This window comes from Lepisma saccharinum, chromosome 6 (genome assembly GCF_977018435.1).
Source record: "Lepisma saccharinum chromosome 6, izLepSacc3.1, whole genome shotgun sequence".
NCBI lineage: Eukaryota > Metazoa > Arthropoda > Insecta > Zygentoma > Lepismatidae > Lepisma > Lepisma saccharinum.
This window is the reverse complement of record NC_139234.1, coordinates 73,712,044-73,735,412: the sequence shown is the minus strand read 5'-3', so window position 1 is coordinate 73,735,412 and position 23,369 is coordinate 73,712,044. Positions and strand designations below refer to the sequence as shown.

General features: G+C 39.9%; 1 protein-coding gene across 2 annotated transcripts in view; it reads right to left on the bottom strand.

The window, feature by feature from the left end:
- LOC145988883 (atlastin-like) overlaps positions 1–23,369 on the bottom strand; it is a 112,117-nt gene that overhangs the window by 6,751 nt on the left and 81,997 nt on the right. For both annotated transcript variants that reach the window (XM_083124160.1, XM_083124161.1), the window contains exons 10-12: positions 15,611–15,823; positions 8,731–8,931; positions 3,547–3,765 (exon numbers count right to left, since the gene is read on the bottom strand). In XM_083124160.1, coding sequence (XP_082980286.1) covers positions 3,547–3,765; positions 8,731–8,931; positions 15,611–15,823 — 633 coding nt within the window. The remainder of the gene's footprint in view (positions 1–3,546; positions 3,766–8,730; positions 8,932–15,610; positions 15,824–23,369) is intronic.

The following is a 23,369-nucleotide window of genomic DNA, read 5'->3' as shown; positions in this document are numbered from 1 at the left end:
GCTGTTTATCTCTGGAGCAGAAAGTGAACGGAAACAAGTCTCTGAGCAAGTAATGACGCGAGACGGCTCCACCAATAAACACGTGAGAGGGAACGGTATTACATGAAAGAGGGAAAGCTACTGCAGTTACCAGCCTTTGAACAGCATGTACTGCTTCGCTCTGCCCACTTGATTTTTCCCCTTCTCTGCCGCTATGAACGGCCTTGCTCCAGAGACAGCCGGGACAGGGTGTAGCAAATGAAAGTAACCAATATTTGAACATTACATGTGATGAACACTACATTAAGAAAAAGTAAGAACATCTTAGAAATAAATTAACTACTCCATAAGATGTAAACCAGCATGCAGCACACTGGTAGACAAGACAGCACCATAGGGGATTAATACTGATTGTATATTCAGACACCATAGTTTGCCTGCAAGTGCATTTTTTAAGAGTATCAAGGGTGCATGTCGCACATTGCAACTAGAATATTTAGTTTTGCACCTACATAAAATTTTCATGTTGCCCAGACAACAGCTGTGTGTGCCAGTATAGTTACATAGTGGTGCACTAATTTCTTACCCTGCATCTTTGTATTTCTTGGAAGTCGTAAACAACTCTTCAACTATTTAACACGTGTTCTTTCCCTGCGTTTGAACCAACAAAGTGTGCAAGAGAACCCTACTTCCTGGTTTGATCAAGGACCTTTTAAAATGTTTCAATACAGTGTGAAAAAATTCTGTTACCATGGTGAAATGCCTTCCTTGGCTGGTTCAGTGACCAGTACCCATAAGAAATATTTTGGAATTATGAGGGCTATTCAGAAATCAACTTCCGATTGGCTCATAAAAAGCAATACATAACAGTGGCAGTAATTATGGGAGGTGAGGGGGGCAGTTGCCCCCCCTAGTTTTCGCCACTTTTGCCCCCGCACTATGCTAAATCTTATCTACAAAGGAAAATATACTGTCTTTGCCCCCCTAGTATTGGCACCTTACCCCCCTGGTTTTGGGACCCAATCGCCGCCACTGATTACTAGAGTGACATGTTGCATGCGCAGTAGCCAGCAGTAAGGTGTAATTGAACTCCACACACAACGGCAGTCCATTTGCTTCAACAGTATGCGATTAGGAACTGACGTACATGAACGCTCGTATTACTGCTCCGGCCAGTTGTGAGGTGCATGGTGTGATTAGATTCTTTCAAGCAGGCAGAAGGAGTCAACGCAGCCGAAATTCATCGTCGATTGTGTCATGTTTATGGCAATGGTGTTATTAGTGATAGTGCTGGGAAAGACTGGTGCAGAAAATTTAAGGCTTGGCATGGAGCTGTGCATAATGAGGAAGACCTTCAAGTGTGACTGATGAACTTGTCTGATAAATTGAAGAAATTGTGCGAGCAAAATGCTGTCTCACAATTTCACAACTCTCCAAAGAATTTCCTCAAATTTCCAGGACACAATGGTTATCATGATGTAAGGCTGTTATGAGTACTCAGATGTCAAGTATTCAGGTATCGATAGGATGCATATCTAGGTAACAAGAATTCATGTGATATGGCAAGTAAAATTCATGAGGATATGACACAAACATTGGGTGAACACAGCAGTTGCTACACCACCATAAAAAATTGGGTTACCAAATTTCAAACTGGACATTTCAACACAGGTCACGAGTAGAGGTATGCATATTTTGTTTTTGACGAAAACACGAAATGTGAAATAATGCATTGTAACATTAATTTTTCATGTTTGTGAAAGGTGTGAGGTGGATTTTCCTACCCTGTTTTGTCACGAAATGATGAAAAATGAACTGCAAAATGAAAAAAAAACCACTCTTAAACACGAAATTTAAAGATTATTAACCGATGCAACACTTTTTGAAATTTGAATTATCCTGTGAGGTATGGAATTCACGGAAAATTGATTAATTCTCCTTTAAATATTTGAGAAGCAAAAATGAATTCCTTTATACAGGAATAAACTTAATATTCTGGTGACTACATAAATGTGCTATTAGAAAGGATATATAATAAGTGCAGTTTTAAAATCAAATTTAGGTTTTATTGTCACAATTTTGAAACCAATATGTCATTTTATGTGCCACTTTTGATCTTATTTTTCACCGCTATAACACCGAAATATTATTTTATTTACTGCTTTTGAACCCAAAATTGACTGTTTTTGTGCCGAAATTTTGCATTTTTATTTACCAAAGATATGTGCTTCTAATCATGTCATGTTCCAGTCGTGGTTTTGCAAGAAACAGTGCACTGTACACGAAATAACTTTAGAGAAAAGAAGAATGTATGCTAACATGATAGCTAAGACCCTGAACATCTCCCTTGAAAGAGTTGAAACTATTCACAACCATCTGCCATCTTGAGATGAACCCGGTGGAGGCACAAGTGGTTTGCATCCCACTTTAAACTGTAGGTCCAATCCTGATTAGCCTTACTGTGCATAAAGTGAACTTAAAGCAGCAACTCAAACCAAACCATCTTGAGATGAGGAAGCTCTGCAAAATGGATCCTGAAACTTCTTGATGCAGTCTAAAAAGCATGCTCGCCCATCCTGATCATTCATGGTCCAATTAATTGCAGTAATGATAAATATAAATAGTAATATATATATGTAATGAATTATGAGAACAAAGTGCCTTTGCAATTATAGATTCAATCTAAATGACTAATAATAAAAAGTAAATTAATTTTTCATAGTGGGAACACTTAGAGTTATCATTTACTCATAAAAACTGTGACGTGTAAGGTACTTGACAGTTACAGTTGCCTTGTCTCTGCACGTTTTGAAAAATATATTGTTTTGGAGCTGCAAAATGTGTATTGCATGAGTATGTGCATCACTACATTTTGATTTTTCATTTCTGTTGGACAGTATTTATTAGAAAAAATAAAACTACATTCAACCAATTGCCATATTTTATAGTGAATACAAATAAATGATAGTTCTTACCTTAATTCTCCATTACTGAAGCAGTAGATGGCCATAAGTAGACCTTAGGTAGTATGCGTAGTCCATTACTAATGCTTTCTGTACTTCAGCAAATATTGTTGTGGAACATCTGAGCAGAATCTTTATTGTAGCAATGTATGCTCTCTTATTCAGGAAATTCTATGGAATTATAATGTATAAAAGGATTGGTAAAGACAAAACTACCCCATACACAATGCTGTGAAGGGATTAGGGTGATGATCACACATTCATGATCTCAACCATTTGTGTAGTTGATGTGATCAGCACCATGCTCCAGCCACCTTTAACCTCCGAGGGCTGCCCTCCAAGTACAGTACCCATTTATTAGAGGCTACTGAACCCCAAAACAGAGATGCTGTTGAAAAATTCACACCTGAAATTGAACCCAGGTTTTCCATGTCAGTCAGACACCCCACCGACTGAACCTCCAGAGTGATAAGTGAAAGGATAACTAGGAATGAAAAAAAAAATTAAGGTGAAATTTTTTCTTGGATATGAAATAATGGAGCACTTACCTTAATGGAAATAAAGAAACAGTGAACAGAATAACTTTAAAAAAATGTTAACAAACCTGAACTGCTTTGTCATAACAAGTTTCCAGTTCACTTTCGGGGATGTCACCAAGCAATTTCCTGAAAGCATCACGTATCTGATTTTTTACATCATCAAACTTGGCTTTCTCATTCCCAACGAATACAAGACACAGTAAGCTAATATCATGCTGTAGCTTCTCTTTGTAATAGGCAATTACAACCTCCACTGCCACTTCTTTTTCCTTCTCTTTGATTTTCTGAAATAAATATGGATTCTTAAAATTTTCATGTACAGAGATATTCAAATGTATGTAGATTTTTCTAAAAGAATGTTAAAACAAATTGGAAACAATGTATTGCTCATGCCTTAGTGATACGAGAATAGGAAGGAAGCGACAATGCTCTAACCAAGGGTCATCATGAATACACCGAGGTCCTTCATGTAACCTATTTCTGGAAGTTTTCTGTGTCCTAAAATCTTGTCAGGCATCAACTAGATTACTTGTCGAAATATATTGTGTCTGTGCAAGTGTTTCATCTTTTCAACTGGACACACAGTATTTAATATTTTTCCTTTCAGTTAATTGTGGCTATTGATATTATTATTGATTGTGATTAGTAGGGAGCCGATTTTTAGGTAGAAACTTTTTTTGTTTGTTGTTTCGGAAGCTTGCCATACTTGGTAGGAGTGCCAACCATTACTGCTGCAATGTAACCTGCAAAGTTTTATTTCACATGAAAATACATAATTATACCTTTAGCACATAAAACACACATTTCTAGGAGAAAAACAAATTTTGTGGAGTTAATGCATAAAATAGACAAAATATACAATACATTAGTAAATTACTATCTTTTTCTGGACTCCACCACAACATACTGGTCACTACTGCCTGTGTTGTTGTGTCAACCATGTGGCGTTCTCAAGTCACCAGTATTTGTCAGGATACGTCAGCAGCATGCATTATGTGTAGGCTACGTCTGCTGCACCTACTCAGCTCAAATAACGATAAGTGTATGTCAAATCATAACATGTGCAATTGGTGCAGATAAACATTTCCATTATTGCCTCTTCGTGTTCTATAATGGCTCGCATACCTCCAAAGTGCAGCAGCCTGCATCGGGCTGGGGATCCTACAATGAGTATAGGTTTATTGAATGCGGTGCATCCTGGCCCTGCAGTGAGAGCAAGTAAATTATTCACCTAGAAGCATATGTCCGCTGGCGCATGCATTGTGGCTCACGGTGCATTGCCATTGAATGTGTACAAGACACTGGTAAGCGCCACATATTGGCCATAGTATGACATGATATATCACACACTTTTATTTCGCATTTTTCTCTGTGTATGTATTGATAGTAAAAGATATTGTGCTGGCATTGTAGAAAGTGCATGTGCAATTCAAGATGTTTTGAAGAAACAACAAAATTTTTACTTTCGCTATTTTAATGTTCATCAATATGAAAAGACATTGTTTAGCAGGTAGCTCTGAACTGAGTAAATTATTTTGCTGGACAAGCTTATTATTTTCTAATGAACAAAATGTGTGGAACAAAGAAGGATACAACAGAAATAATACATCTCACTAATATTGTCACAAAACCTGAACAATCTGAGTCATTTGTGTTCTCTTGTTCAGCTTGCCAGTATCACTTATATACCTAACACTTTCTTTTATGTATCATATCCAAACAATTGTGTTTGAAGTCAAAATGTATGCTAAAATGTATGTCTTCATTTTTGTATGACCATTTTGAATTAGAAAGTGTGAAATTGAATTAACTTGTTTTAGAGCCTACTTTATTGTTGCGGACACCACATGCCCCTGATTGTGATGCAGCTACGTGCGTTCACGACAAGTGCCAATAGAAGCCACAATATGTTCAAATGAAGGACATTTGAGATATTATTTATATTTGAGTAGAACATTTGTTCCACCGGACATCCTACTAAAGAAAATAGACAATCCGGTTCTGAAAAAGTTCCTGACACAATATGTACGTACAATTTGCATCACCTGATGAATTCACATTATGTAAACACTACCTTCCACTGTGTTACGAAGAAACTGTGCAAAAAATTAGATCTCTGTGTGAACATGAAAAAAATGTGGGTCAATTGGTCATTTTGAATTAAAATATTTTTGACTTTAGCCACATATTTCCGCTGATTTTAATAATAAATATTTTTCTGCTACCTAGTGATGAGCATATGGATGACACTGACATGATCACTAACGTGTGATCCAAGATTTCAACCTGGAGTCCCAGGTTCGATACCCGGTGGAGGCACATAGTGGTTCGGATCCCACTTTAAACTGTAGGTCCAGTCCTGATTAGCCTTACTGTACATAAAGTGGACTTAAAACACCAATTCAATCAATCAACGTGAACTACTATGTTTGCAGAGAAGTAGACTTAACCACTATATGACAGCACACTGTTTCACGATGTAGAATATTACAGAACAGTCATGCAGTAGTTTTTTTTTTTTTTTAAATTAACTCTTCTGACCTTCCTAATTAATTCTGACCTTTGTTTTGGTATAAATAGCACAACGTATATAAGATCAGTCCACAAATAATCATCATACTCCACAATTAAATACTAACATCAGTATAATAAGCATGAATAAAAATTGATACAACTGTAGTGAAACACAATTAAATTGGGTTGAACATGTGATTTGCTCCCATCTCACCATTTCCTCAGAAACAGTACATTGAAAAAGCCCTGCATGCTTTATCATTTCCCTGTGTGCCACTAGGAGTGCTAGTAGCCAGTTCATCTGCAGTTTAAGTTTTTACAGTAGCAAAATGTTCAGATCATGTGGAAAGTGCATAATTGGGTGTGTTTCTTTGATTTTGGTGTCAGTGTGTGTGATGTATGCCTAACTGAAACTTTTTTTTATATTGTGTTTGTTGAACTTGAGGTGCTTTGCTAGTCTGGTAGTTGGTTGGGATTTTTTTGCATTAGATAGCTGCTGTTGTACATGCTCATTGATGGTTCTGATAGATCTGCCAATATAATGCGAATTGTACTCTCATTGGGCATCATGTACTCCTGGGTTGTCAAGGAGTGAGAGGAAATATTGTTTGTGTTTGTTTAGAGCACTGGCTATTGTGGCACTAATTTGATGTCAAACTGTCTCAGGGTCTTGGCAAGGTATTTCGATGTGCTATGGTGGTAAGGGAAGGCAATCTTTTGGTGGTGGCAAGGGAAGGTTAAAAGTTGATGCACTGTGTCCTGTGTCTGTGATTATGGTAATTTCTTCCCTCAGATCTTCACGTGTGCAGCAAGAGAAAGATCTTTGTTAAAAGTTAAGCCACACATTGTTTGGGTGGATGATTGGAGAGTGAATATACTAGTTCCCAGTTTCCTGCTCCTGATTGACTGTAGACTGTGGCGGTAAATTTGTTGTCCCTTCTTTTGATAGGTCTATAATTAATGAAAAACTAAATTGTAACTCATACAAAACTACTAAAAGTGACCCCACATTAAAAATGTCATTAGGAAAGTAACTGTAAAAGTACCCATTGGTTCCAAAACAGTTATTGCAAAAAGTGACTGAGTTACAGTTACTTATTTAAAATGTAACTGCTACAGTTATCATCATTAAAAAAGTATTACAAGTAAGTTGTTACTTCCAAACACTGTTACACTGTAAATGGCATGACAATAATGAAGTACTCTGAACCTGAAGGCTAATATAGTACAATGCCTTGATGATGACCATGCAGTGCCATGAATGAGAAAAGACCTTCATACTAAGTACCTTACATAGTAGAAGGCCATAGCATACTATAGCGTAACCAATGTCAAAATGCCGTGGATGGCAGAATATTGTCATACAGGGTTTGTCCAATAAGTATCGGGATTGATTTTGTCTGGCCAATGGGAAGGGGTGGAGGGCTGTCTCTGTGGGTGGAATTCGGGTTCGATACATGGCACAGTGGTTCGGATCCCACTTTAAACCGTAGGTCTAGTCCCGATTAGCCTTACTGTGCATAAAGTGGACTTAAAACACCAACTCAAAACAAAACTCTGTGGGAGGGATCGGTGTTGCGGGATGTCACGTGAGCTAGGAGACCCAGCTCAGTTGCCTCTGAGCCTTTGGAGTGTGTAGGTCGTACCTGAAGTGAAAGTGTGTTTAGTGCTCGCGTCGAGAGTCAAGATGCAGCGAACCATCGAGCAGAGTTGTGCCATCAAATTTTGCATTAAACTGAACAAATCTGCTACGGAGACTTTTGATATGATCCGTGAGGCTTACAAGGATGAAGCCATGTCCAGAACACGTGTTTTTGAGTGGCATAAAAAATTCAAAGATGGCTAGGAAGACGTCGAAGACGAACAACGTGCTGGACATCCGATATCGATCTGAAACACTGAAAATGTGGCCAAAGTGCAAAAACTTCTGAACAGTGAATTCCGGTTAAGTGTTCGTTTGATAGCACAGGAGTTAAATTTACTGAAATCCACTGTGCATTAAATTGTGACCGATGATGATTAGGGTCAGCCACGTCCGAAATTAAATCGCAGATTTCTGGCTGCTGCATCACGACAATGCAACCAGTCACACGTCGCTAATTGTGAGGGAGGCACTGGCTAAACATTGTGCACAATACCCTACAGTCCAGATATGATCCCCCCTCCAACTTCTTTTGTTCCCTCGGATCAAAAGGAGCCTGAAATGACATCGTTTCGGAGCGATTGAGGCGGTCGAAGCAGCTTCGACGGGCTGCCTGAACAGCCTTGCAGTTGCAGACTTCCAAGGGGCATATGAAGAGTGGAAAAAGTGCTGGCAGCAGTGTATTGATGCAGGAGGGCCATATTTTGAAAAATATTAACACACTGTACATAGTATATCTTCAATAAATTTATATTTATGACTTCAGTCCCGATACTTATTGGACAAACCCTGTATATGGCCATTCATGATGAAAAGAGTGAAGGACAAGATAGTCATATTGTAATGCCACTGATGTCGAAACAATATGAAATACTGCAGCACCAAGATTGTCTATTCTTTGAAAACTATGTAAACTACAGGCTTCCCTGTGATGTAAACTTGTCACACTAGTGCCACTGCTTCCAGGCAGAGGTAGAAATATGGAGGTGGATCGATACCTTTGGAACTCTAGGTTATGGAAGTACTACAAGCAGATGTAAACACAAAATGAGAAACCCCATTAATAACCTTAAAGTGAGTTTTAATATCTTACCTCTTCTAGCTCTTTACAATAATCATCTGTAGCATCCTCAGATTTACTGGAGATTTCTTCCAGGAACTTCATTTTGACTTCATTTTGAGTTTTAGAATGCAAAACACAGAAATTGTTCATGTCAGCATTTTCTGTCATGATGCTCCTATACTCGTGAACGCCAGCACACTGGGCACTCTTGCAGTATATAATATTTATTTTCTGTACAGAAAGAAATATTTTAAGAGGAATTAATAATGCATCATTTTATTTAAAATGTAACTATTTAATTTCTCTATCACTTAAGTACAGTCGTTACAACAGGGACCAAAAATATTAGCACAACAAACATGCAGCACGTGGCCAGGACACGAATTTAGAAATTCCCTGTTGATCACTTGTCTCTTCTCCAAAGAGAGAAAAAAAGGATTATATCACTTCACAACTAAGATGAAATTTATTATCTCTTCCTGAGATAAATAAAGCATCTAAAAATTAAGTGATCTCTCCTCTCCTCCTAGACAACTAAAAGTAACAAATCATCAATTAACATCAGCAGTGGCAGCGATTGGGTTCTAAAACTGGGGGACAATGTTCCCTTTGTATGGTTTAGCAAAAACAGCCCCCTTAATTGCCACCACTGAACATCAGAGTAAAAAGCAAGAGCCTCCATTCTTGACATCTATAATTTAATTAATATAAAGTGGCATATGGTACTTTTTTCAAATTCTGGAATCCCACGCTAATACTGTTCATTTTGTTGACGAATGAGTCAGCGATTTGTGTGTCCGACATGCAAATGCAATCTGCATATGCAAATTTTAACTTCAAGGTGCTTTGCTGCAAATGGCAGACAACTGGTTGTGATTGTGCAAAACTTGTCTGCAAACTTTTGCTTGTGTACGAGGGCTGCTGGAAACGTTTCTGCAATCAATATGAAAAAAGACATGTGAAATTCTGGGAATGGCTTTATTATTTATCAAAGTATTCACCCTTAAGTTTGATACACTTTTGCATATGCCCAAACCAATTTTGAAAGCATTTTTTTCACTCGGAAACCGATACCTCAGAAACCGATGTTCCAAATGCTTCAACAGTTGCTTCAGGTGACACAAATCGCTCACCACACATCTTATTTTTCATGTGTGGTAACAAAAAGAAGTCATTAGGTGATAAATCAGGTGAGTACGGACAATGAGTCATTAATGCAACATTTTTACTGGACAAAAAATCTACTGTTTGGTGTGCTGAGTGGGAACTGGCGTTGTCGTGGTGAAGAATAATGCAATGATTTGGGTTTGTTTTACGCAATTCATTGATGACCTCTGGCAAACAAATTGTTGTATACCACTCAGTATTTACAGTCCTTCGATCTTCTAAAGCTATTGTTGCCACATGTCCGGTATAACCGAAGAAACAAGCAATCATTTGCTTGGCAGCACTCCTCGAACGAACAACTTTTGTTGGTTTCGGCTCACTTTGTAACACCAAACAGTGGATTGCTGTTTAGTTTTGGGTTCGTATGAGTAGATCCAAGTTTAGTCCTCTGTAACAATGAGTACACCAAATTTGACTTGCCTCGGTTGAATTTTTTGAGCATTTCTTTACACCAATTTACACGAGCCTGTTTTTGAGCTTCGGTCAAGTTGTGTGGGATCCAACAGCTTGAAAGTTTCAGATGACCATGCAAAATCGTATGTATTGCTTTCACGTCAATGTTCAAGGAATCTTGCCTGAATCTCATGGTATGTCACATGCCGATCTCTCTCAATCATTTCATGCACAGCATCAACATTACTGGCAACAACAGACGTGGATGGACGACTATCACAAAATTCATCACTGAGAAATGTGCGACCATGCTGGAATTCGGAAAACCAATTGTACACAGTCCTATTGGATGGTGCTTCATCTCCAAAAGCCAAATGAAGTCGCTCGATGCATTATTTCGGTGTTAAACTACATTTGAAATCATAAAAAATCATTGCCCGAAAGTGTTCACGAGAAATTTCCATTTCTCACACGAAACTACTACTTCAAACTGCTGTGAAAAATAAACGAATAGGCTTAAACAAACAATCAAAGATAATTTAAACATAAAAAAGGTCTATTTTTCCGATTTTTATAATAGCAGAACACTAGTACCACTGTTGGTGGTAGTTTGCAGAAACTTTTCCATCAACCCTCGTACGTGCTCTGAAGCAAGAAGTTGAAAACTAGGGCATGTTTTGTAGGTACTGGAATAGTAGTGAAGCATACACTGTTGATGTGTAGTCTGTGGTGTGTAGATAGGGCACACCACGTTGACAAATTTTGCTACCTTATGGGATAACTTTGTGACACATTCTGTTCAATACAAAAGGGGTTTCAGTAAATCTACTTCAGTTTCTGTAGTCATTTTCTGTTGCAGAAGCTGAAGAATGCCCTTCACATAAAGAGGACATTGAATCCGATCCATACAGAAATGATAGTGAAGAAACGTTACACGATATTCTAACTGACCCGAGATCCAGTGGCATAGCAGCCGCCCCCGCAACCACCGCATTGCGGGGAGGCCCCGAGGTCTCTCTAAGGTCCTGAAATTTTATACAATTTCACAAATCCAACAGTGTGTGTCAGTTATTAAAAATATATATATATATTTACGAAATAGACAAAATGCACGTCAACAATAACAAAATTTGAACTCGAAATTCACTGATGTGAGTTACCGTATTGTACGAGTCAAAGGGCACCACAAGAAACTTCGATTGTTTTTTTTTTTTATGTGGGACGTGGTCGAGTCAGGGCCGCCGTTATGGTTGTGAAACGCGTGCAACTGCACAGAGCCTCGTGCTTCCGAAATATTTATATAATAGTAATGAATCTTTTATTCGCATCATTTGAAGTGCAAATGTGATTGCTTTAGAATAGAAGAAAGACAAGAAAAAATATATATTAGTGATAGAAATAGATTTAACGTAGTGTAGAAAAGAGGAAACAGAATTTTCAAATGGGGACTGCAAGGACAAGCCTACTGTGTCCTACGGAACGCAGTTGAATTTCTTGTTTGTGACCAGAACCTTTTACCAATTTCCTTGCCTGAGAGAGTACAGGAACTATAACGTGATTCCTTGTGCTGAGCTGAGACCCCAAATTGTAGGGTGCACATGTTTGGATTCCCACGTTTGGCCGCGGTGGCTCAGTCGGTAACGCATCTGACTACCATGCTAAAGGTCCCGGGTTCAATCCCCGGCCGGTTCAAATCCGGGAACTTTTCTAACGTTGGAAGCGGCCCCGGCGCCCACCAAGCATCGAATAACATGGGTACCTGGGGAAACCTGGGGGGTAAAGGCGGTCAGGGGCATGGTGCTGATCACATCACCCCCACTCACGACCGACCGGATCAAGAAAGTGTGGGGCGTTACCCCCGCACCCTCTATACGCCTTCATGGCGTGGTGCTAAGCACAGGGGAACACTTTACCTTTACCTTTTTTTTACGTTTGGGTTTTACGAGATAAAGAGGATTGATCATCACAGGGAAACTTGTCCTGGGTCTGTATTCCCTTTTGTGTGAAAAACATCTGCAGCTGAAATGGAAATAAAGATCTGCAGATACTTTTATTTTTATTCCTTAAAACCCCCTTAAGGGACATTTAATGATTTTGCCAGATATTACAGATATTTTTATGCCAGTGGGCCAACAAGTTTCAAGTCAAATAAATCATTATCATTTGAAGCAATAGCGCATGCGGCTTCCATCGAAGTGTTTCATTTCCAGTTTATGTAAAAAAAAAAAATGTTGAACATCGCCAATAAAAGTAGCAAGTGGCGAAGGAATGGCCTTCAGGATTTAAATATCTCTGAATAAAACTTAACAAGTCTTTAATATAACGATAAGCAACAGAATAACTTGGGTTCGAACATGGACCTCAGGTTTCTAAATATATAAAAGGTTTAACATTCCAAAACATATGTATACATTTTAATAAACGTGGAGATTTGGCCCCAGCCCCCTTGCCCATGCCAAATTACACTTATGACAATAAGCAGTAATGCATGAATTAAGCGAAAGGGATAATCTCAGGGGTTTCATCCTGTCTGCTAGAATACTGACATCTGCAGCTGAAATGGAAAAAGTATCCCCATACACACAAGATCAGCGTGCAAAGTGTGGAGGCTGAAACACAGTGGGATGATAACCTCTTCAGTTAATCAAATGTTTTTATAAAGCACCCACCAGCTAGGATAACTTTCATAAGCATTTCCCCCAGTGCATTGTCTCAATGTTGATATACTAAGTCACCCCTCCAAACTTCTATCTCCAAACTCGCCCAAGCATCCCCGAGCTAGGAATTTCCACTTCGAAAACTACACAAAAAAAAAGTTTTATGAGGGCTGATGGTGGCAAAACAAGGCCTACCAAAAATTTATTATTAACAAAAGTTGTTTGTCTTGATGTCCTCTAGAGAATGCCAAACTTCGTGGGTGGTTGAAGTGTGTGTTGATGATTGGGGGGGTGTTTGATTGCAGAATTTTACAAGGAAAGAAAGGTGTCTATATTTTCACCTTTCAAAATATAAGGGCCTCGCTGGTATGGTTCGCACAGGGTCTCTCATTTCCCAATGGCGGTCCTGGGTCAAGTGGTTTCCCAGTAACATATCATAAGACGATGTCTGCAAATAATAAGCAGGGGCGTACTGGCTCAATCAGAGGAGCCCTGGCAACTTAACCTGTGTGCCCTCAGAAATGCTTGCAGAACCACCTCAAATAGGAAAGAAATCCATTTCCCACCTTTATAGATATACCGTTTGTCGGAATCTTTAGAGTATAAATTGTCTACAGTTATGAATCCAGTAGGGGGCCAAGCCTTTTCATATTCAAATAAGAACTGAGACAAATTTCCCACATAGTCCACACCTGTTACGTGTTTCAGATTAATTTAGATATTTTTAGCTATAGTGTGACAAGGTACTTCAATTTTTCTGCAGGGGCCCCAAATGTTTTAGTTTGTATGGGGAAAGGGGGATGCAGGAAACAGCGCTACGCTACTGCTGAGATCTAAATGTGTAAGTCTTTACACTGTGGTGAAAAAGTACAGAATCCACAGGAACACATTTTGGTAGAACTTAAAGACAAAGGGTGTAAGTCTGAGGGAGTAACTCAACAGAAAAGAACAGGTGGACAAAGAATGTTCAATGAAGGCTGATGAACTTTTGTATGCAAGGGATGAAATACTGTGTAAAATAAGGTCAGCCTGTGAGAACTTAATGCGGAGATATTTTTATGGATTCTGAAATCTTGAATTTATTGTAGGAATAAATTAAAACTTTAAGAGCATAACATTAGTCTTTAATTTTCTTCAGTAAAAACTAACATATCATGAGAAACTTACCACAGGAAAATATTGTATCTATGGCCTTTCTGTATTTTCACTCCTATTTATATGCGACAAATTGCACTCTTACAAAGTCACCCCAATACATGGAGTGAAATTGTAACAACTATTTGTTTCATTCTCATTAAATCTTTTGCAAAATTCTTACCAGCATTCAAAAGTTAAGTTTGAAATTTCTATTATTGCAGTTCTTTACTGCAATGCTGCAGTCACCCCAGTGTACATTAGAGTAAACTCGAGCCCCCTTTCATGTCTAAAATTAAATGGTCCCATACAAGAAACCTTCAGCGAACCTAGCAAACAAGAGCTTAGAAAGGTCAACAACCCCCCCCCCCACCACAACAATTGGTCATTAATCCATATATTTTTAAAGAATGTGAATAAAAGGTTGGAAATGAATATCTTCCAATGTCCATGGGGGTGGGGGGGGGGTGGTTATCAGATATCCTTATGAAGCCAAGGGTCTTAGGTTTGAATCCTTGGTCACACCTGAATGTTTCATTGTAATTATCTTTCATCTATTCGCAATTCATCCTCTCCATCATGGTTAACCTACAGAGGCAGAAAAGGGATGTAAAATAATCAGGTGTAAATGCGGAAAATAAATGACTTAACAGCTAACAAAAAAGAATACTCACTTATGCAAGATGATATTTTTGCTAAAATTATCAATTATTCCACAAATTAGTATGGAAAAAATATTGAATAAAAGTAAAAGTTTTGCTCATGTGTGCTTTAAAAGGATCTTTTGTAAAACAGATGTTTTGAATCTGTTTCTGAGTTCTTCATGCAATAGAATAACTCTAACATTAAATTCTGTTTGCCTGATGACATAAGGAAAGGAGGGGAGGGAAAGGGAGATACCAACAGAAATGCACACACATATCTAGAGGCAGACCAGTGCTGCAGGTGGTGGGCAGTGACATGTATTGCTAACGCAAGACAGCTGACAACCATGAGGCAATCTCCAATAATTTGACTTTTTATCCTTTTAACCATTTATATGATTGTTTTTACCATTTTAATGTGATCTTATTGCTTGAAGAAGAACCCGGCAATGAATTCAAAACATCGTTTTTAGAAAAGATCCTTTTAAATCACATGTAAGTAAAACTTATGCTTTTATTTAGGAATTTGCAAGCTGTGGTTATGCGAACCTTTAAGAAATTGGTATGGAATAAGAGCTGTATTCATGTTAAATGTTTAAAACATGCTGTACAGCACCTACACACCAACCGTAAGTGATAAAATATTGTAAATACAATAACAAATACATTGATGGTATGTAAAAATTGATAAAAATAAACAGTTTTCTTTCTGAAAATAAATTTTCAATTTACTGGGCATATGTTTCAAATGATTGAAAGATGCTGTCTTAAACAGAGCCCATCTACACTTTTAAGACTCTCCCATACCATTTGCATAACTACATACACCGTCTAGTGATCGAGATTCAATATATTCCCCATGAAAGACTCCCATTAAAAAGACTACAAGAACAACAAAATATATTCTGTACTAACCTTGGTCCATTTGCTGGACATCTCTTCATCAATCCAGTTCGGTGGCAGTTGGCTCAGTATTTTTCCCTTCATCTCTAAGGTGTTTCTATGTGCATCGGAAATGTTTTTTATTGTCACAGAAGGACCAGAGCTAGATAAAACAGAGCCCAGCTCAGTTTTGTATACTCTCACTATTTCATGCATTAGTTTTTCTCCCAAGATTGGTTTCAGTTTCTGTGAAAATACAGAAACATATTTAATTATTGATTCGAGTTATAAATTTCTATCACGTCATAAGTGCTCTACATGTTTTCATAATTAATAGATCTCATTTTTTTATGTAAATGTCTACTTTGAACTGGCACACATTAGCTTATGTATTGATCATTGCATATATTTTCATGATAAAAATTAGTATGATGTCGATTTTTGTAATTACAGTATATTTACATCCAGTGGCATACCGATGGACATTCCCCAACCTTCTCTGACTCAAATATTCTAAAAGAAAATAGGGGCAGATACATGAAATGGTGCGAAAATATAGAACATACACTGGATCCCTTATGGTCAGATCCCACCTTCACCTTACCATTATGAAACACTAGGAACTTTAAAATAAACACATTGATCTAATGAACAAGTCATAAATATACTGGTTTGATTTGCAAAACTTTCAATTGATTCTCTGCACATTGCTAAGAATCCATTGAATTTTGACCCAATATTTATTTGTTTATTCTCTTAGATCTGGACACACAGTGGAACTCTGATTTTATGTTCCCAGACTTTCCATTTTCCTTCATTATACATTCAATCTTCATGGTTCCAGCAGACCAGTGTTATAAAATTTTCCTGCATTTTTTATTCAGCTTGGTCCGATGAAATTGTAAAATCGAGGTTCCCCTGTATATCTAAATAGGCTCGACATACAGTTGAACAGAAAATCCAAATAATGGTAATGTACCCACACCAGAAATTAATCCCACATGATTTTAAGACAACAGAAAGTTCATTTTAAGCCCACTTATGCCTCAGATAGGCTGATCGAGCCGTGGTCTGTAGTTTATTTTGGGAGCCCAAGCTTAAAGTGAAAATTAGGCAGGGGGATGTTTGGTTGAGCTTGATAGTTGAAGGGGGGGAATGCCTATATAGTTTAACATGGTGACAATAAGACACATTGGGGAAGCTATCATCCTCCAAGGATCCCCTCTCCTACTTGGTGCACTGGTGGGGTCCAAACCACTGTGAAATATGTGAAGGATGACTCTTAGAGAATACATAATATAGTAATAATAGCACAACGAGGATACAACATTATTAGAGAAACATGGCAAAAGAGGTAAGGGCAAGGAAAAACATAATGAATGGTTTGATGAGGAATGTAAGTTGAAAACAAGGCAAAAAAAATCACATCAAGATGATACACACATATTTTACAAGAGGAAAGTTGGATACCTATATCTTCTTCTTCTTCTTCATGCCCCTCACCGCTTGAATGGTAGCAGTCTTGGGCAACGGTCTGAGAACATTGAGGGCTAGAAGTTCGCGCACTAATATAAACAGCACAATATTGGTTTACACTTCACTTCACTGTCACTATAATACAGTAATGATGAGGGATGGAATCAAAAGCGAAGGTCGCACTGTCGGGCAAATCCATAGAGAATCCACATTATAGAGGGGGAAGGAGATGAAAGTAGAGTGGGCAAGGAGAAGGGGAAAGCAACCTTTTGTCGAAGGAGTCTGTTGAGGAGTGTCTGTCGTTGTGTGTTCCATAGCGGGCATTGGAAAAATAAGTGGGTGGGGGTTTGTTTATGTTCTCCGCAGGTACAATTGGGAGAAGGAGTTTGATGAATTCGTGCCAGATGCTCGTTTGTGGTCACGTGTCCCGTTCTAAGGCGTAGGATACAGGTGATCACTTCACGAGGCATTTTTAAATGATGAAACCAGGGTCGAATAGGGAGTTTATCATAGAACCATTTGTAAGTAGTGGTTTTTGCCACTGCGTCATGAACCCAATTTTCCCACTGAGAGTGATTTTTTTTTTTGACCCGTGGGAGAAGATCCGTATAGGCAAGTCAGATAGGAGAGGGGAGAGGAACGTCCACAGCTGTTTTGGCATAATGATCCACAAGGTCTTGATGAGGATTAAGATTGCTATGTGCTTTGACATAGGTAAACTGTACGCGTTGGGCTTTGTTTTGAAGGTGAAAATACTCTTGTAAAATTAAAATGGGAAAGAGTTGCAACCGGTAAGCATCCTTACCACAACGAGCGATCGTGAATAATACGCTGAGGGCATCTGTGAGAATTAAAGTTTGCGTGTATTGTGCTTCACGAGCATGGATCAAGGCCTGATAAATGGCATAGCACTCTGCCGAGTAAATAGACGCTTCTGGCGATAAGGAAAATTGTCATACAACATTGTATTGAGGGGCATAAAAGGCACATCCAACGCGGTCGGCACTTTTGGACCCGTCTGTGTAGATAAAAGTATGGTCGGGCCAGAGTTCTTTGTAATATTCGTGTCGACCGAAATCAGTAAAGTTAATATTAGGGAGAGGGGCGGTGAGTATTGGTAAAGTGTATATCAAAGGGGATGTAAATGTAAAGCTGAGATGGTAGGCGTCGCGATCAATATTATAACAAGATAAAAAGAAAAGCCGAGGGCGAGAGCGATCGAGAGTTAAATTTGCTTCCAGCTGGCGTTGAATAGCGAACTCGGTATTGAAGGGATGAGGGTGTCGTTCCCATGTTTTCAATATGTATTTCGTGGTAGAGTATTGATATCGGAATGAGAGAGGCGGTTCAGTACTCTCTCCATAAACGCTTACATTGGGACTAGATGCCATTAATCCGAGGCAAAGGCGGAGTGCCTGACGTTGTAAGATATCCATTTTTTGGAGCCAGCGATCAGGCATCCCTCCCAATACGGGCGCCGAATAGTCAAAAAGTGAGCGAAAGCAATTCTTATAAAATAATAGCATAATGGAGGGGTGGCCCCCCCATTTGGTAGTGGCAAGCCCTTTCAGAATGTTAATCAATTTTTTCCCTCTTGTGATCAAATATTGAAGATGTGTTTGCCAAGTTAATTTACGGTTGAAATGAATACCTAAGTATTTACAGGTTTGGACCACCGGAATGTGATGTAAATGAGTTAATGTATTGGGATAGCGAGTAAGCATATACGGATTGAAAATAATAATCTGTGATTTCGCCGGGGAAAATGATAAGCCGCGGAGCGCTAATTGATCACGTAATTGAATGATAAATTTGCGTAGGTCTAAGATGCCTCAAGTGGCATCTGATGTGCTATTATAAAAACAAAAATCGTCAGCATATTGAAGGATATGATGAGTAGAATTTGGTGTTTGATGCAAGTATTGTGTATATATATTGAAAAGAATTGGGCTGAGTGGGGAGCCTTGGGGGACACCACTCCGGATTAGTTGTGGTCCCGTAACGTTATGGGGGAACCAAAAAACCAATATTCGTTCGTGATATAGATGCCATATTAAGTGAGCTACCACCGGATGAATGTGAAGATTATCTAGAATTTGGTATAATATGGGAATTTGGACCGAATCGTAGGCATGAGCAACATCTATGAATAAGCTAAAGCAGTATTGTCGCAAGAGTTGGCTATTCTGAAGTGCCACTGTGAGGGTACATATAGCGTCTTGGCTTCCAAGCCCGGTACGGAATCCCATTTGAGAGGGAGGGAAAAAATTTCGTTTCTCTAAATTCCACGTTATTCGGTGTTGTAAAGTTTTTTCGAATAATTTAGCCATTACTGGTATAAGAACAATGGGGCGGTAGGACGTGGCATGGGTAGCTCGTTTAGTCGGTTTTAATATTGGAATGACAACATGTTGAGTCCAACCTCGCGGGATTTTACCCCTACGATAAACAGAGTTGAAGATTGCCGTGAGGATATTAAGTCCTTGTTCTGGGAGGTGTTTGAGGGTGTCGTAAGTGATGCCATCATATCCTGGGGCAGTAGAGGGGGTATTCTCTAGGATATGTTGAAGTTCCGATATTGTGACAGCGGGGAAATCTGCTGTGAATGAAATGTTTGTCTGGGCTAGAGATGGGGGAGGTAGGGTGACCGTAGGAGGTGTTAGGAGGTCCATAAATTCGACTTCCCAGGCATTATTAATCGGTCGGGGGCGAGGAACATGGGGGTGTCGTAAAGAGTTAAATTTGCGCCAAATGACTCCTATGGGGAGAGTCACATCAAGGGACTGACAGAAAAGTTTCCATGCCAGTCGTTTGGCTTTGGTATATGTATTTTTTGCGAGCGTCTGAAGTTTGTGGAGCTCCAGCCATGTTTCGGGCGTGGGGTGTTTAGCATAGAGTTTTGTGAGTGCTATTTTTTTTTTTTTTGATGGCGGCACACTGATTGTTCCACCAATGAATCTTAGGAAATCGATCGTTGGAAAAGAATTTTTGGCGCATACCGCTCCGGTCAAGTGCTAACGTAATCATATGGAGGAATTTGGTATATGTCCTTGTCCGGTGGGAGGGTATATCATCCATATAGTATAATTTGAGAAAATAAGAGCGAAAGGTTTTCCAATTAATAGACTCACGTGTCCATCGACGGACAGGAATGTCAGTCACGCCTGTTTTCGAAAAGGTATTAGGTAAACAAATAAATATCGGCGTGTGATCACTCCCTCGTAAGTCAATATCGTTGGTCCAGTTAATATGAGAAAAAAGGTTTGGAGACACTAATGTTAAATCGATAGCAGTCGGACGGGAACCATTGTGTGGATAGTGGGTGGGGGTACCGTCATTCATTATAATGAAGTCGTTCTCAAGGATCCAATTTTCTATGGTGTAACCTAATCTATCGGTCAGGACATTGCCCCACAGCTGGTGATGGCTATTGAAATCACCGGTTATGAGATAGGGTCCTGGGAGTAAGGCGAGAAGGTCGGTGAGGGTGGATAAAGGGATATTCTGCGAAAAGTGATGGGGAGGAATATAGAGGGAGAGGAGTGTGAATAGGTGTTGATGAAACTGAATGCGTATGGCAACAAGTTCGACATTAAACTGATGAATTAAAGGAAGGGAGGAGGGGAGAGAGAGGGGGGAATGTGGAATATTTTCATGGACGTAAATAGCAACACCTCGTTGTGTTGCGGGGAAAGGGGGACCGTAAGAGATGAAATGTGGGAGTCTGTAGTTCTCGTATCGAGTTCCTTTCACCTCTTGTAGGCTAAGGAGATGCGGTTTATAATGCGCCACAAGTTTCTGTAATTCACATTTTCTGGCCGAAAAGCTGCGGACGTTCCATTGAATAATAACAGGAAATGACATGGGGGGGGGGGGAGGAAGGAAGGAAAAATAAAAAGGGGAGAGAGATTCATGGAGGCGGTCTATGCCGGAATAGGCGGGCTTCCGTTGTAATATCTTCATTTTGTCGAGAGGATAAGAAAACGAGAGAAAAAAAAAAAGGGAAGAAAAAACGAAGAGGGAAAGAAACAAAAATGGATAGGTAATCAGCCTTCTATTATTGATAACAGTTGGGTCGTGAGGGCTTGTATTTGCTGGATGAGAATCTTTTGTTCGCGTATGTTTGATATTTGGAGCACTGATGCCCATAAGGTTGTTATGAGGTCCAAGAGTTTGTTGGTCGGAATGGTGAACTTGCAGTGGTTCCGAAGGCGGCGATAATGCCGGGTCCGGGGGGGGCCTCCGGGCCGGATGAGCGTTACGCCCGATGGGGGGAGAGGGCGTGAATTCATCTTCTGATGTCGATGAACTAGAAATTGTTCTTGTTTTTTCAATGTTGGTGCTGGATGCCTTGACTTGTAGATCTGCATGTTGTCCCTTCGAGGAGGAATGGGGCACAGGAGTATTAGACTTGAAAGTCCAGCGGCGGGGGTGAATTTTGTTTTTGGAGCGAACTGTTTCCACTGCCTGCGGCGTGGCGGTCTGACGACCACTTGGGGTGGGAGGTTCAGATGCAAAGTGCTTCTGTAATGTATGAAAGGGGTTATCCCAAGCGCCGAGTTGGCATGTTCCATTCGAGGGGGTCGAGTTGGGTGTGGGAGACAATTTGGGGAAGTCACGCTTGTTGAGCATGGGATTCAAAATATCTTCCCGAGTTAGGGGTGGGTGGAAGGTGCCGAAAAGTTTGGCCTTTGCTTCATAATAGGAAATATTTTCTTCCGCCATGCGAGTTTGAATGGTTTGTTCTCTTTGCCAGAAATCGTATTTGCGGTCACGTGCCCCGTGGGGGCCCTTGCAGTTGCTACAGTGAGGGGGGTTGGAGCATCCTTCCCCGTGTCTTTCTTGACCACAGTTAGCACATTGTGGTTTAGACCGGCATTGAACCTGAGAATGATTATAACGGAAACAGCCAGAGCATTGTAACACCGATCGTACTCGCGGTTTGACTGTTAAGATTTCCTTATTTATCAGCACTTTTTCGGGTAAATGTTTGCCGTGGAAGGTAAGGCAGATCAACTTGGTGTCCATGAGTTGGAAAGTGCCGTCCTCTCGCCAGATTTTTTTCTTTAAGCGTTTAGTGCACGTAACCCGAAATGGTGAGTCGATGCCGTCTAGGATGTCTTGTTCTGTCACGTCAAATTCAAGCCCATACACTAGCCCTTCCCTTTGGATCAAGCTGTGTGGTATTTCGGCTCGGACCCCAAGGGAGTCCAGAAAGGTCCCGTTCCGAACAAAAGCGTTTGCTGTATCTGCTGTTTTAAAGGTGGCCCGTACCCTGTTTTTGCCACATTGTTCCACTAAACACACGGGGATGTTGGCCTTCCGGAATTTATTGCCCAAACTGCCACTAGAAAGTTTACCGATGTTTTGGTTCTGTCCTTCTAAGAGGACCACAAATGGGCCGGTGGTGTCGATCGAATACCAAAGAGTTGGGGGTCGTTGGTCCGGTTGAGTGGGGCAGAACATTTTCTCTTGATTGCACTCGGTTTTACTCACCTCGTCCAGTGTCCTTTTACCTGAGCGTTGTACAGAGTCTGTCATGGGAACGTCATCATCATGTTGGTTTAATGGAAACTCCTTTGTGGCCAGGTCGACTAATCCTTCCGCAGCCGTCCTCTCTCTCGGGTCCAACACTTCGGCATCCTGGGTGGGAACCGGCTGCCAGCCGGAAGCCACGGTGATCTAATGGGTCGCTGTCTAGGTTACACACCAAGGGGTAAAAATACACTGAATCGTTGCACTACACACTATAAGCAAGTAACGTTGACAATAAAGTCGTCGAAATTGATCCAATCACTCGCGAATTGCTGCTCCTTCGGATATGTACCGCTTTTTGCTGGTGAACCTATCGCCACGAGCGCTTGTACGCGAATCCTTCACTTATTGCACTCTGGATACCTATATGGAATTAAGAAGGAAAACAAAATACACAAAAGAGAAAAAATGAAGTCTGAGGAGCAACACATGAAAGAACAAGAAGAACCAAATGAAAGATGAGATAGCAAAAGCTTCTATAGAAAAATAAAGGAAATGAGAGTAGGATTTTGGACAGGAGCATATATTGATGAAAAGATTTTCTCGGGCTATTGACCAGGTGAGTTGTGGACAGGATTTGAAGCTTTTGAGAGCTAATGCCACTCTAATCTTCTCTTCTACCCTGAAGATAAGAGTGACGTTAGCCCTCGAAAGCTTGGAATCCTTTCCACAACTCACCTGGTCAATAGCCTGAAAGATTCTATTCATCATTCATTGCCAGGAAAGCTTCAAGGAAAGGAATGAACTAGTGGGCAATGGGTCGAATATTAAGGAAGTAAAT